The sequence below is a fragment of the Sturnira hondurensis genome, unplaced genomic scaffold, assembly GCF_014824575.4.
Source record: "Sturnira hondurensis isolate 20B ecotype Veracruz unplaced genomic scaffold, ASM1482457v3 Scaffold0006505, whole genome shotgun sequence".
In the NCBI taxonomy this organism is placed as follows: Eukaryota; Metazoa; Chordata; class Mammalia; order Chiroptera; family Phyllostomidae; genus Sturnira; species Sturnira hondurensis.
Window position 1 is genome coordinate 3014140 of NW_028079136.1, and position 15173 is coordinate 3029312.

General features: G+C 36.8%; 1 protein-coding gene across 2 annotated transcripts in view; it reads left to right on the forward strand.

Annotated features, from left to right (window-relative positions):
• The window catches only part of COPB1 (coat protein complex I subunit beta 1), a 34930-nt gene that overhangs the window by 12496 nt on the left and 7261 nt on the right, over window positions 1–15173 (forward strand). For both annotated transcript variants that reach the window (XM_037050018.1, XM_037050017.1), the window contains exons 8-16: window positions 108–227; window positions 1848–1955; window positions 2034–2180; window positions 4099–4244; window positions 5653–5749; window positions 7495–7655; window positions 8559–8679; window positions 13014–13241; window positions 13394–13573. In XM_037050018.1, coding sequence (XP_036905913.1) covers window positions 108–227; window positions 1848–1955; window positions 2034–2180; window positions 4099–4244; window positions 5653–5749; window positions 7495–7655; window positions 8559–8679; window positions 13014–13241; window positions 13394–13573 — 1308 coding nt within the window. The remainder of the gene's footprint in view (window positions 1–107; window positions 228–1847; window positions 1956–2033; window positions 2181–4098; window positions 4245–5652; window positions 5750–7494; window positions 7656–8558; window positions 8680–13013; window positions 13242–13393; window positions 13574–15173) is intronic.

Here is a 15173-nt window from a genome sequence, read left to right on the forward strand (position 1 = left end):
ATATATTTTATCTTGGGTTTTTTATTCTTACTTTCACCTGTGTTAAAGATAGATGGATATGTTTGTAAGTGTGTATTTGTTTTGTTTGTGTCCCTTTTTTTACATAGGCTGCTGCTCAGTGTTACATTGACTTAATTATTAAGGAGAGTGATAACAATGTAAAGCTCATTGTTCTGGATCGATTGGTAGAACTGAAAGAGCACCCTGCTCACGAACGAGTCCTACAGGTAAATGTTATTTGACACAGAAGTTCCACATAAAATCTTCTACCTATTGAGGTGAATTCCCAAGCTTTGCCACCTTTGTTAGCTTAAATGAGCCTGGGCAGTTTAAATTTTGCTCATTAAGGTATTACTCTTGAATCACCATTTCTTTTGGGGGTATTGTCTTTGCCACAAGAAATATTTCTAACATTAATTAATATGTTATCTTTTATCTTTTGTATTGTACTGTACTTGGTATTATTAGCAATAAAGATATATTTGTTTTGATTGAATGTCATTTGCATTTCCTGGAAAATAATTGTACCAACTGATTGAGAATAAAAGATGATTTGATTCTAGAAAATTATCAGCATTCCTATTTAATCTATGAGAATAATGATCATTATAAAAATAAAGGCCTGGGACTGCCAAATTGGGGAAATGTGAATATAGACTGTATATTAGTTAATAGTGTCAGTATCAGTAATAACTCCTCTGAATTGATAGTTGTATTGTAGTTATATAAGGAATTATCCTTGTTCCTGGGAGGTATACACAGAATGTGTAGGAGTAGGGAGAGTATCGTAAAGCATTTGTGGGAAACTACTAACAACTGGTGAATGTAAGTGAAGGTGATGCGGAAGTGTATTCCTATACCTTTTAGAACTTTCTTATCAGTACATCTTTCTTAAAAGTTTTATTTTAGTTATTTTTAGAGAGAGGGGCGAGGGAGGGAGAAAAAGGGGGACAGAAACATTGATGTGTGAGGCCAACATTAATAGTTGTTTTTCACATGCATCCCAATTGGGAACGAGGCCACAACCCAGACATGGGCCCTGACTGGTAATCAGATTGGTGACTTTTTGTTTTGTGGGAAAATGCTTAACCAACTGAGCTACACTGGTCAGGGCTTATCAGTGAGAATTTTAAAACATATAAAGTTTTAAAGAAGTAAAATCATTTGTAAATTAGTTTTGTTATATTTTAAAATCTTCATCTGCCATAAATTTTTGAGGTGTCCATCTTTAAAATATTGCATTTTTCTACAAAGCCAAAATAACATCACACCTAACAAAACTGGTAGTAATTTCTTAATATTATCTAATACCAGCTCTAAACTCAGATTTTCCCAGATGTTCCCCGCCCCCCAGGCCCTTTTTATTTGTTTTGTCCATTTTATGGCCATGCATCATAACTGGTGGTTTTGTCCCTTAAGTCTCTTATTTGAGCAGTTTCTTTTTCTTTCTCTTTTTCTTTTCATGACACTGACTTGTTGAAGAGACCAGACCAGTTGTCTTTTCAGATGTTCCTCCTTTGGATGTGTCTGGTTACTTTCTGGTGGTGTTATTTAGCTTGTTCCATAGACTCCTCTATTTCCTACAAACTATAAGTTTGGTCTGAAACTTGATCAAACTTGAGTCAGAGGAAACATTTTCAGTTTGGATGCATCTTCGTGTAATGTTGTGTACTTCATATTGCATTACATTGGGAGACCAAAAATATTGGTTTCTTCCACCACTAATGATTTTATATTGATCGAAGAATTAAGGTGGTATTGAACAGAATCCTTCATTCTTGAGTTGAGATTTTCTTCTTGTGACCAGAAATACTGGTATTAATTCTGGGTGTTGTGTTCTTTTTCAGGATCTGGTTATGGACATCTTAAGGGTTTTAAGCACACCAGACTTAGAAGTACGCAAGAAGACTCTGCAGTTGGCACTGGATCTTGTCTCTTCTCGGAATGTTGAAGAGGTGAAAACAACTCTGCAGTTTGTAAGCCATACGGACAAGTGTGTTGTAATTCTCACTTATTTTTACTTTGTTCTATAGCTGGTTATTGTCCTGAAGAAGGAAGTGATTAAAACAAATAACGTGTCTGAGCATGAAGATACTGACAAATATCGACAGCTCCTTGTGCGAACACTGCATTCCTGTTCTGTCCGATTTCCAGATATGGCTGCAAATGTTATTCCTGTGGTAAGTAATTCTGATTGCCTTCCTTTTCAAATTCTCAAAAAGAATCTTAAAAATTTTAGTTATTCAGTAGTTAAATGCTGGGAATCTCAATGGTCTGGAATTATTAAATCTCATGGTCAGAAGGTATCTTTATGTTCACTCTTGAACTCAGAGGAATAAGGACTTAGACTTCTTTCTCTTACCCCGTCATCAAAAAAATAAAATAAAAATATAGTGACAAAAACACCTCCCCATATTATTACAATTAATGTCTGTTATAAAGTAAAATTATTTTGTGTGTTTGTATAGTCTGTCCAGAAGGTAGCCAGCCATGTAATATGAAAAAGAGACATTTAAGAAGACATTTAAGACATTGAAGAAGATACAAGAAACATTATACATAGGACAATAGCACCTCAGTCCCCCTTCAAAGTAGGCACCTTGGAACCTCACACAGTTCTCCCAATTGCCATCAGCTGCCGTTGTGTTTTCCAGAATCTCATTGAGGGTCTGAAATCTCTTCCCTGTCAAAGGTGATTTTAGTTTGGGGAAAAGCCAGAAGTCACAGGGCACCAAGTCTGGGCTACAGGGGGTGCTGAGTCATCTAGGTGATTTGATATTTCACCAAAAAACTCTGCACAAGACATGAGATGATGCATGAGTGGTCACATTGTTGTGATGAAGCTGCCAATTTCCAGTTGCCCATAGCTGCGGCCTTCTGAATCATCTGAGTAGTTTTCGTGGAAGAATGTTCAAGCTTAATGTAAAATTTGATGCAGATTCATTGCTCTACTTGCTCAGTCATTTTGAATGTGATGGCCACACAGTACACATGCTCAGTCGATGGTGTCCACCACTCCCACTGACGAGTACAGTGAAGTTGTCATTGTCCACACGTGCTCATTCCAGTCCACTCTCCTTGGCTGCAAAGGTTACATCAGTGTGGCACAAACCATTTTCATTATCTTAACAATGGCTGCACTTTTTCTGGACACACCTAAATATTTGTTTTTATATATACAGGGTCTGGCAGAAGTAAGACCTGCTTGAGTATGGTTGTTAGGGGAATAATATGTGTGTAATAATTTGTAGTTTTAATTTGCACATTTCATCTAAAGTGTCATATGGTATTCTTGAGTATCATACTGTTACATTACAGAATCACATGCTTATGATTTTGTAATAAGAAAGGGGCATTATTTGTACTGGATCCTATATATGTATAAGTCATTAGAGCAAATAAATAAATCTTTCAAATAGTTTTACCTCATAAGGTTGAAGAGTTCAATTATAGGAAAAATTCACATACCTAGAGTATCTTGTTTTCTGTCACTATGAGATAAATGAGGTATAGTAGTTTGAAATTCTGCCATTGAGCTCTGAATTTTTTTAGAATGATTTTACTTTCTTACAAAGATTTCATGTATTTATTTTTAGAGAGAGAGGACAGAAGAGGGAGAGAGGGGGAGAGAAACATTGATATGAGAGAGAAACATCAATTAGTTGCCTCTTGCATGTGCCCTGACCAGGGGCTAAACCTGCAACCCAGGCATATGCGTGCCCTTGAGTTGGAGTCAAACCAGCAACCTTTCGTTTTGTGGGTCATCGCTCCACCAACTAAGCCATATCAGTCAAGGCTAATATGGGTTTACTTTTAGTTACAACTTAGGATGATCCAATTAATTTATTTTGAGTGGCGAATTTCTGGCTTTCGTTGTATGGTGAGTTTTGTAATAAACTTTGCACATGAAACAGAAAAGCCATTGTGGCTTGTTATAATTTAATTGTGCTTGTCTCTCAACTTACATTATGTTACGCATTTGAAAATTATTAATTACATACTTTGTAAATTTGTTTAATTTACTTTAACCTTACTAAAAATTGCATAAGGTTTTTAAACTTAAGTTTAAATAGTTATCTTTCCTTTTTTTCCTTTCAGTTAATGGAATTTCTCAGCGACAGTAATGAAGCAGCCGCTGCTGATGTCTTGGAGTTTGTTCGTGAAGCCATTCAGCGCTTTGATAACCTAAGAATGCTTATTGTTGAGAAGATGCTTGAAGTCTTTCATGCTATTAAATCTGTCAAGTAGGTTTAAAATCTGTTTAAATGTAAAGTCAAATAAGCACTTTATTAGCATCTGTCTTTAAAGGGTCAGTTGATATAAGAGCAGAACAATGACTTAAGACAATCAAGACAAAATAAGAATGACAATAAACATTAGCACACACCCACCCTTGGCTGATCCATAACCTGTTGGAAAAAAAATTTTTTATGGTTATGATAATTTAGCTCAATTTTTTCATCCTGATTTCCTCTAAAACAGTGTGAGTCCTAAAGTGACTGAGAACATATTTTTTTTGGTTATCATTATTATTTACATGCACCTTTATCATTTATTAAAGGGAAGGATTGTGCCTGGTGGTGTGGCTCAGTTGGTTGGCATTTTGTCCCATAGACTAAAAGGTCACCTGTTTGATTCCTGTGGCACATACCAGGGTTGTGGGTTTGGTTCTGGATTGGGCCGCGTGTGGGAGGCAACTGATTGATGTTTCTCTCACAATGATGTTTCTCCCTCTCTCCCCCCTGCTTCTATATATGAGCAAACACATATAAACATGTATAAACATTATATAAAAACATGTTTTTTTAAAAAACAAAAAGTAAAGTGAAGGATTTGCAAATGCACCCTGAATATGACATGTTTTTCTCTTCTGATAGTCTTTACTAATGAGAAAGGACTTTTGCATTCAAATTTTGTTCCTTTAAAGCATCTGATGGATAGACTATAATAGACTTGCATTATATCTACCTAGGTAGAAAATAAGGGACTATTACAAAGTTGTTTTTCTGATTGAAAGTGTGTTGGCATTTAGGGAAGTAAGAAAGATTTGGCTCCTTTGTGAAAAAAACAAGTATCAAAGTTTTGCTTTTTGAATCCATGCATGATCTATTAGAGCTTTAGTTTCTGGGATTTTTTAAAAAGTAACTTTAATGAAAATCTTAGGGAAAAAATGACTTTGTTTAACATTTTTAACTAGAAAATTGTTGCTTTCTTTACTTTTTTTATTGTTGTTAATGATCCTTTTGCACCCCTTCCGTATTCATTGTTCTGGTCAGCATCTTGCCTGTTCTTTTCAGTGACTACAAATAAAAAATACTTGTTACATTAAAATAATACATTTTTTATAGTTGTATTAAGATAAACTTTTATCTTAACTCTGTCCTAAAAGGAGAATAACACTTTTTACTACTGGGATTACCAGTTTTGAAATGTCCCTAATAATGGTGGATGAGAGCACTTATTTTCCTTTTAAGGCTTATGATTTCTGGGAGAATTAAACTTTATGTTTTTTGTTATATTTCTTAAAATGTCATTCATAATCCCTTAGAACTGGAGAATCTTATTTTCTTGCTTGAGCTTAAATTCACAAAGAAAAATGGCTTCAAGATTTATTGACAGGTCAGTGTTTCAGAACTTGTATTCTTGTTCTAGGATTTACCGTGGAGCACTGTGGATTCTGGGGGAATACTGTAGCACCAAGGAAGACATCCAGAGTGTGATGACCGAGGTCCGAAGGTCCCTGGGGGAGGTATGTTTTACTTTAGTTGTAACTGTTACTTTATTGTTTTTTTCTTAAGATTTTGTTTATTTTTAGAGAGGGGAAGAGAGGGAGAAGGAGAGAGGGGGAGAGAAACGTCAACGTGTGGTTGCCTCTCTCATGCCCCTTACTGGGGACCTGGCTCACAGCCTAATAAGCATGTGCCCTGACTGGGAATGGAACCAGCAACCCTTTGGTTCTCAGTCCGGTGCTCAGTCCACTGAGCCACACCAGCCAGGGTATAACTGCTACTTTAGATGGTGATTTTTAGTTTAGTACATTTGCCCCTTTTTTTCTTTTTTTTACATCTGACTTTTATGTGTTGATTCACTTTTCACTTTGATGTTTTCATCTGGGCTGAAAAAACACTGAAAAATGTATTTTAGTTACCCAGATAACAAAACCTAACAGCTGTGGGAAATTCAGGAGGGGATTCCCCTTCCCTGTATTTTTTACCCTTCTGGAAAAGATTTTATCTGAACAGAATGTTCTGTGTTTTAAAAAAGAAAAAACACTTGTAAAACTCTTCTTTAACCTATGTGTTCTGAAAGAAGAATGCAAATATTATAAGAACAAGGCTGACTTGACAGTATTTATGTACTAAAACTGGCAGTAGTATTTCCTTAATCAGCAACCATATGGGATAATTAGCTCTGGGACCATGGATATCATTCATTAACCTGCCTGGACATATTTTTTATTTATAAATACATTGATAGATGATGATTGAAGACTCACAGAGCTCTTAAATTAGATAGACTAGTATTGAGGAATACATGCACAGTAGCCTTTTTTTAAAGGGTAGTTGATGAAGTTATTTTGTACAATTAAATCAGATTTATTTTATTTGAGGAGGATGAGAGTTCTTTTGGTTCAGAAAAGGATGGAAAAGAAGAATAAGAGTATCCATTTTCTTTTAGTTGTTGTCCTAAAAGCATTTTCTTACTAAGTAACTTCTGTGGAAAGAATTAAGATTTGCATTTAACAGAGTAAGAAACTAAGGCTCACCCTGACCAGTGTGGCTCAAGCTGGTTTGATTCCAGTCAGGGCACGTGCCTGGGTTGCAGGCTCAGGCCCTGGTTGGGCACATATAGGAGGCAACCAATCAACATTTCTCTCCCTCTCCTTCTCTTCTTCCCTTCTCCTCCCTCTAAAAATAAATAAATAAAATCTAAAAAACTAAGGCTCAAAGTAGTTTAATTAATTTGTGCAAAACTATATGACAAGTAACTGGCATATAATACCAAAGCCCCTGTTCTTCTCACTACATTATCATGGGAAGGAAAGAAAATTGACAGTTCCAAGTTCCAAAAAGTCCTTTGGGGAAATGCTATTTCTGTAGAAATTATTGAATATTTAAATATGATTTTGTGCCCTGAATGATATGCTCAATGGGTTGGGCGTCATCCTTCAGATCAAAGGGTTGCCAGTTCGATTCCTGGTCAGGGCACATGCCTGGGTTTCGAGCCAGATCCCTGGTTGAAGGCATGTGAGGGGCAACCAATCACTGTCATCCTTCAGACCAAAGGGTTGCCAGTTCGATTCCTGGTCAGGGCACATGCCTGGGTTTCGAGCCAGATCCCTGGTTGAAGGCATGTGAGGGGCAACCAATCACTGTCTCCCTCTCTCTCTTCCTCCCTTCTCCTCTCTCTAAAAGTAAGTAAATAAAATCTTTAAATATGACTTTGTTTGCCGTAGATATTATTACTAAATTGATGTTTCTGATTGATTTGTAGATCCCAATCGTAGAGTCAGAAATAAAGAAAGAAGCTGGTGAATTAAAACCTGAAGAAGAAATAACTGTGGGGCCAGTTCAGAAATTGGTAACCGAGATGGGCACCTATGCAACTCAGAGCGCCCTTAGCAGTTCTAGGCCCACCAAGAAGGAGGAAGAAAGGTAATTTGCCGCCCTTGTGCCCAGCCAGCTACCCTTTTTTTATTACTCATGTGAGTAAAGCAAATGATTTTTTTTCTCTTATTTGCTTTTTTGATGAACATGGAAATCTTTGCCATTTAAGATACTTGAAAGGAGAAGGATATTTAAGTTCTTTCTCTCAGGAATTATGTTGATGGTTTTAATCTTCCACTCCTTATAAGTATTTTTATTGTAATAACCAGTTTCTGTTTAAGCTAGAATCATTTTACTCAGACAGAAAATGCTAAGCTGAAATAACTTTGGTGATATTGGAGTTCCGTTGCCTTTTAAGAAACATTTTGGAAGATTTTCAGCTTTTAACTGATGGAATAAAATTTTGATGATTTCCTCATTTTATTCTCCAGTTTTACAGTGAAGATGATAAAAATAATGCCTAAAATTTTAATGATTACTTATTACATGCTGGCCATTGTGTGTGTAGTTCGCCTGATATAATCTTCACAGCAGCCCGTTGTGGCATGCGAGAATTCTACCACTAAACCACCAGTGCACACACAACCCATTGTGATTGAGTATATTATTGTCCTATTTTATAGAAGAGGAATTTGAGGCTTGAGGTTCATAACTTAACCTAAAGGCACACAATAAGTAAATACTGTAGATAAGCTAGGATCATTGGCTCCAGGACCCTTTACCACTTTCTCTATATTTACTTGTTTCTTGTATCATTTGAAGGTTGGTTTTAAATCCATGTATTATTTTATTTTTCCTTTTTCATTCTGAGAGCCGAAGAGAGCTAGTTTAGATCTTCCTCACTGAAGGATGGCAGTGAGAGTGTTAAGTAGCCTTATTTGAATCATTTATGCAGAAGCTGTGTGCTGCTTAAGAAGTTGATGGGTTTCATCTTCCTTGATTGCTTTGTAGACCTCCCCTGAGAGGATTCCTTCTGGATGGAGATTTCTTTGTCGCCGCCTCCCTTGCCACAACTCTGACCAAGATTGCCTTGCGCTATGTAGCTTTGGTTCAGGAGAAGAAAAAGCAAAATGTAAGTCTATTTATTCTACATTTACCCAACAAGTGAATATTGAGTGTCTGCTGTGTGCACTGTGAGGGACCCAGAAGTGAATGCTAAAGTTTCTGTTGTGAAAGAGCTTATGGTTTAAAGGGGGACATAATACTATAATGTTAGTGTAAAATTGACAAAGTAATACAACAATACTGCCTTATGGTTAGTCCAGTGGAAGAGATATAGGGTTTATGAAGGCATTTCTGTTTGCTAGGATTAGTCAAGGCTTAGTGAACGATAAGCCTCTCTCCAGCATCTTCATCCAGTCAATCATTGCCTATTTTATTCCAGAAATGTCTCTTAAATATATTTCCTTTTCTACAGTTCATAACCTTCATCATAGCTTCTGACTAGATGGTCATGTAAAGTAATGTACTTCCACACTGGCTGGTGTAGCTCAGTGGATTGAGCGCGGACCTGCAAACCAAAGGATCATGGTTCAATTCCCAGTCAGGACACATGCCTGGGTTGCAGGCCAGTTCCCAGCAGGGGGGACACAAGAGCCAACCAGACATTGATATTTCTCCCCCTCTCTCCTTCCCTTCCCCTGTAAAGTTAAGTAAATAAAATCTTTTTAAAAATTAAAAAAAAAAATGTACTTCCATTCTCCTCAACCCCTACTACCATCCTTTGTTTTGTTGTTCTATAGTTTATTTCTGCATGTCATATCAACCTATGATGCTTTGTAATTATTTATGCATTAAATACTTTGTGTGTGTGTGTGTATACACCCTTTTTTTTCCACTTCTTATTTATCTGGAGGTCAGACTCAGACAGGGAGGGGCATACTTAGCCAACAGTAAGAAGTTGAGAGTTGAAACGGCAGAAGTTCAGGTACCTCCCTGGATGCCTTTTAAAACATCTTTTAAAATAGTTTTTTATGGTAAAGTGTACATAACATGAAATTCACCATTTTAACTATTTTTAAATGGACAGTTCAGTGGCATTAAGTACACTGTTGGGGAGCCATTACCAGTATCCAGTATCTAGAACTTTTCATGGTCCCGAACTGCAACTGTACCGAGTAAACAGTGGTTCCCTATACCTTCCCCTGCCGGTCCCAGGCAGCCACTGTTTTACTCTCCGCCTCTGTAAACTTGCCTGGTCCATGTACCTCATATACGTGGGTCATATGATACTTGCCCTTTTACAACTGGCTTGCTTTGCTTAGCACAGTATCTTCAAACTCCATCAGTGTGGTAGCATTTATCAGAACTTCCTTCTTAGGGCTGTGCACATAATATTCTTCTATTTTTGTCCGTTCACCTGTTAAAAATAGTCAGTTTTCTTTTAAAGATTTTTTTTAAATGAGAAAAAGTACTTGTATTTACCATGTGTGGTAGAATTGTGAATGGTTTATCTTTGCTTTTTTTCTTTTTTCACATTGCTAAAATAAATAGGAAGTGAGGCAATAACTAATAAGAAAAAAATTACTCCTGGTCACAGCACTGAAGTACAAATCTTGGTAATGTGGAGATAGAAACATCAAAAGATAGAATTATAGTATCAGATATAATAACAGAAATTTTTCCTTCTTCCAGAAAGAGTTTGATGTAGTTTTTATCTGTGAAACAGTTTTTTCTATAGTGTGATTATTTTGTGTTTTATAGTACTGCAGTTTTATTTAGCATTATAATATTTTCCCATGTTAATTTAAACTGTTCCTAACAATAGTTATAATATTTAATAGTTACATTAGCAGTCCATTAAATTCCTTCATTTACTAAAGCCAACATATAATTAGACATTTTTATTTTAGATTTGGGATTTTCAGTGGATTGGGATTTTTTTTTTAAGATTTTATTTATTTATTTTTAGAGACAGGGGAAGGGAGGGAGAGAGGGAGGGAAGCATTAATGTATGGTTGCCTCTCACACGCCCCCTACTGGGGACCTGGCCTGCAACCCAGGCATGTGCCCTGACTGGGAATCAAACAGGTGACCCTTTGGTTTGCAAGCCAGTGCTGAATCCACTGAGCCACACCAGCCAGGGCACAAAGGATTGTTTTTTTAACTTTCATGATTAAAGGAGCCATAAAAGACATTTATAGGGCCAGGCAAATTGCAAGGTGTGTTATCTCTTTTTATCAATTTATTTTGATTTATGGACAGTAATTTATTTTGTTACTCTCTCTGGGCCATTATTTATTTATTCAGGTCTTGTCACAGTATAATCACCTTTTCTTTGAATTATGCTTTTTAAAAGTCTCCAAGATTCCTTGTCTCGGGGTCCTCTTCGATTTTCTCTCATGGAAAGGCTGCTTCAGTTGTTCAGGTTGGGAGAACATTTGCTGACATTTGAGGGAGCCAGGTTTCTGGTCACTTAGCTGGTTCATGAAGTTTGCTGCATTTTGTACAAGGCGGGTGGAAGTTTGGCTGTTTATCACCACACTAGCTCTCCTTCTCTTATGCCTTTTTCATTGCTCTTCATTTTTTTGTGTAGATCTGAGTTTCTTTCGGGTATCATATACCTTTTGCATAAAGAGTTTGCTTTAATTTTTTTTGTCATGCAGATCTGTTGGCATTGAATTCTCTTGGTTTTTGTTTGTCGGAAAAAGTATTTTTCCTTCATTTTTGAAAGATATCTTTGTTATGATATAGATTTCTGTTGAGAATGTTTTTATCTTAGTGCCTTGAAGATGTTCCATTGTCTTCTCACTGACAGTTATGAACGTGTAGCTCCATTATCGCGAGGCGTTCTGAGGACAAGCCGCTGTCATTCTCATACATCTGCGTGGAATGTGTCCTGCGTTCTCTGGCCGATTTTAGATGATTCTTCTTATCACTGGGTTCCAGTAATTTGATTAAGGCGCATGCCTTGGTGTGGTTTTCTTCATGTTTACTTTGCTTGTGCTTCACTGAGCCTCTTGAATATATGGGTTTATAGTGTTCATCAAATTTGGGAAAATTTGAAGCCATTACTTCTTCAGCTACTTTTTTTTCTGATTCTCTCCTCTTTCCTCTGCTTCTGGTGACAGTTCAGAGGATTGTTACACTTATTCTTCCGGTACTTTCCCAGGCCTCGGGTAGGTTTTTCATGTATGTGCGCAAATCAACACTTAGCCAAACACAGTTTGGCAGTAATGTAGAGCATGTGTTGGGATAATGTTACATAAGACTCAAAAATTGCTTTCTATTCACTTTGTGGTAGACCTTAGCAGACTAAGTCCTGTGGTGTCAATATGGTCTGGGGAAGTCACCGAAGGTACTCATATGTAGAGTGGGGTGATTGATGTACAATAAGGATTAAGATAGCAGCAGTAGGTGGTCACCCTTAGTGTCACCAGGAATGAGACAACCTAATATTATATGCTTCCTGATAGGATGATATAACAGAGATACACATCATCATCTCTCTGGTATCCAACTAGAAGTGGCAGGCAGTCTATAAAACAACGAGCCCGGGCTCTTTTAAAAAGTCCCTGTGAGGGAAAACAACACAAAATCCAGGGGCTGGTCTGGATTAAAAGGAACTAAGGAGAGTAACAGTCAAATAGAATATGTGAAGCTGATCCTGGATTTTAGAAAACAATGAAAACATTTTGTGAGAATTTGGGAGATTATTTTAGATTTAGAGTGTACAGTAAATATATTTTGGGATTGTTACATTTCTCAGGTGAGATAATGATATTGCAGTAATATAGGAAGTTGTTCTGATTTTTTTTATCCTCATCTAAGGACATGCTTATTGAATTTAGAGAGAGGGAGAGAAACATCGATGTGAGAGAGAAACATTGATTGGTTGCCTCGCATGTGCCCCAATTGGGGACCCAATCCGCAACCTAGGGATGCACCCGGACCGGGAATCAGACCCGTGGCCTTTTGGTTTACGGGACGCTGCTCCAGCCAACTGAGTCACCCCGGCCAGAGCAGCTGTTCTGAGTCTTAAGAGATGTATGCTGACGTACTTAGGAGGTGAAAAATCTTACTTTCATATGTTTACCTAAAAAAACAAGTGTACATGTATATAAGTAAAATAAGTAAAAAACAAAAGGTTAACTATGTGAAGTGTATCATCTTAGACTTTTGTGTAGTTGAAATTATAAAAAGATAGCATTGCCGTGTGGAGGGGTTAGAGTAACGCAGGACAGTTAGAAAGCCATAGTTGTCTTTTAGTTGAAGCTTCATGGGAGTTTTGGAGGATGGCAGCTAGCATGGGAAGAAGTAGGATGCAAAAAAGAAAATCTAAAAAATTTGAAATCTTCAAGTGATGTGTAAATTAGTTTAATTTCTTGGGTTGTGTGTTATAATAAAATGACATTATTGCAGTGGCAGAATCATGACAATAAATAACCCATATCTCTTCTTTTCTAGTCTTTTGTCGCTGAGGCTATGTTGCTCATGGCCACTATCCTTCATTTGGGAAAATCCTCTCTTCCTAAGAAGCCAATTACAGATGATGATGTAGATCGAATTTCCCTGTGCCTTAAGGTCTTGTCTGAATGTTCACCTTTAATGAATGACATTTTCAATAAGGAATGCAGACAGTCCCTTTCACACATGCTTTCTGCTAAACTTGAAGAAGAAAAATTATCCCAAAAGGTAAGATGTATATCATAAAGCCATAAAAGTGCCTTGTGGCTTTAAAAAAAAATTCAGTCCTCGTATGTGAAGGCTGTCCCTATTAAAGGCTTACAAAAAGCTATCTTTCTTTCCGTATTAAACAGAGACATGCGTTTGTTTTCTCAACACAGAAAGAATCTGAAAAGAGGAATGTGACAGTGCAGCCTGATGACCCCATTTCCTTCATGCAACTAACCGCTAAGAATGAAATGAACTGCAAGGAAGATCAGTTTCAGCTGAGTTTGCTGGCAGCAATGGGTAACACACAGAGGAAAGAGGCAGCAGATCCCCTAGCGTCTAAACTTAACAAGGTAACACAGTGTCAAACACACTGGTAAGCTATTTAAATTGGCTATGAAGAAAGCAGTACTCAGGAAGTTGCTGGTCTCCTTTTTTAAAAGAAAAACAAGTTATAAAGCATCAGCTTTTGTCAAATCAACATAATTGATAGGTTTATTAAACACAATGGAAACTCAGAATCTGATAAAGTACTTTACTATATGATAGTACATTATTTTATAACTTGTTGAAATCATAGTGTAATACACAGCGCCCGGGGATCCTTAGAGGTTGACTAAAGCTTTTAGAGGCCAGGGCTCTGGCCTCCTCCGGGATACCGTGCCCTCAGTTTTTCCTGTGTCCTGCTGCTTTAAATAGGGTGATTCTACTTTTATATTCTTAACATATTGAGTTCCATACAGGATTTTATTTGGAAAACTATACTACACTCAAAATATATAAATTCACAAATCATTGATCTAGTTTAATACTGTTTTCTGTTAGATAGTAAACAGTCTTAAATTAATTTTGTTGTCCAAGATAAGGTTAGTTGCAGAACTGGAACTACTAGAACACTTTACCTCCTTTCCATTTGGGAGTTGATGTCAATGTTTGAGTTAAAGGTTTAAAAAATATATTTTTAAAATTTGTGTAAAATTTAGATAATATCACATTTACTCTCTTAACTATTTTTAAGTGTGTACATAGTTCAGTGGTATTAAGTACATTCATATCTCCCTGGCCAGTGTGGTTCAGTTGGTTGGGCATCGTCCTGCAAACTGAAAGGTCATGGGTTTGATTCCTGCTCAGGGCACATGCCTTGGTTGCAAGTTTGGTCCCTGTTCGGGGTACATGCAAGGGGCATTGGTCGATATTCTCTCTTGCATTGATGTTTCTCTTTCTCTCTCCTTTCCTTTTCCTCTCCCTAAAAATCAATAAGCATGTCCTCCAGTGAGGAATTAAAAAAAAACATACATTCATATTATTGTGCATCCATCCCCAGAACTTTTTTCATCTTGCAAAACTGAAACTCCATACTCATCAAATAATAACTCCCCGTTCCCTCTCTCCTCAGTCCCTAGCAACCACCGTTCTGCTTTCTATCTGTGAATTTGACTGCTCCAGGTACCTTACATTAGCGGAATTGTATAATATGTATCCTTTTGTGACTGGCTTAGTTCACGCAACTTGATGTCTTCAAGATTTATCCATGATCTCTGGATATCCATGCTTTTCACTCTGTTAATAATGCCCTTTGATGCGTAAAAATTTTTAATTTTGATATAGCTCCATTTATCTATTAGTTAATTTGTTGTCTGTGTTTTTGGTGACAATATTATGTCCTAAAACTGCTGTGTTTTAGGTATTTTTTTAAAAATTGGGGGGGAAACATTTAAAAAATTATCTTCATGGAATTATAAACATTTCTTGTTATATAATCTATCTATTTCATTCCTGTACTTGGGTAGCGGGGACTGTCACATGATCTGAGTTTTACTGGGTTCTTGAGTTTTGGAGAACTTCTAGTGAGTTTAGATGATGGGGATTTAACTGAACTGTATCCACATCTATTTCCTAAGTTGTATGTTTGTTTAATGTGTTTGCTGGGTATATTTAATGTCTTTCTACTAC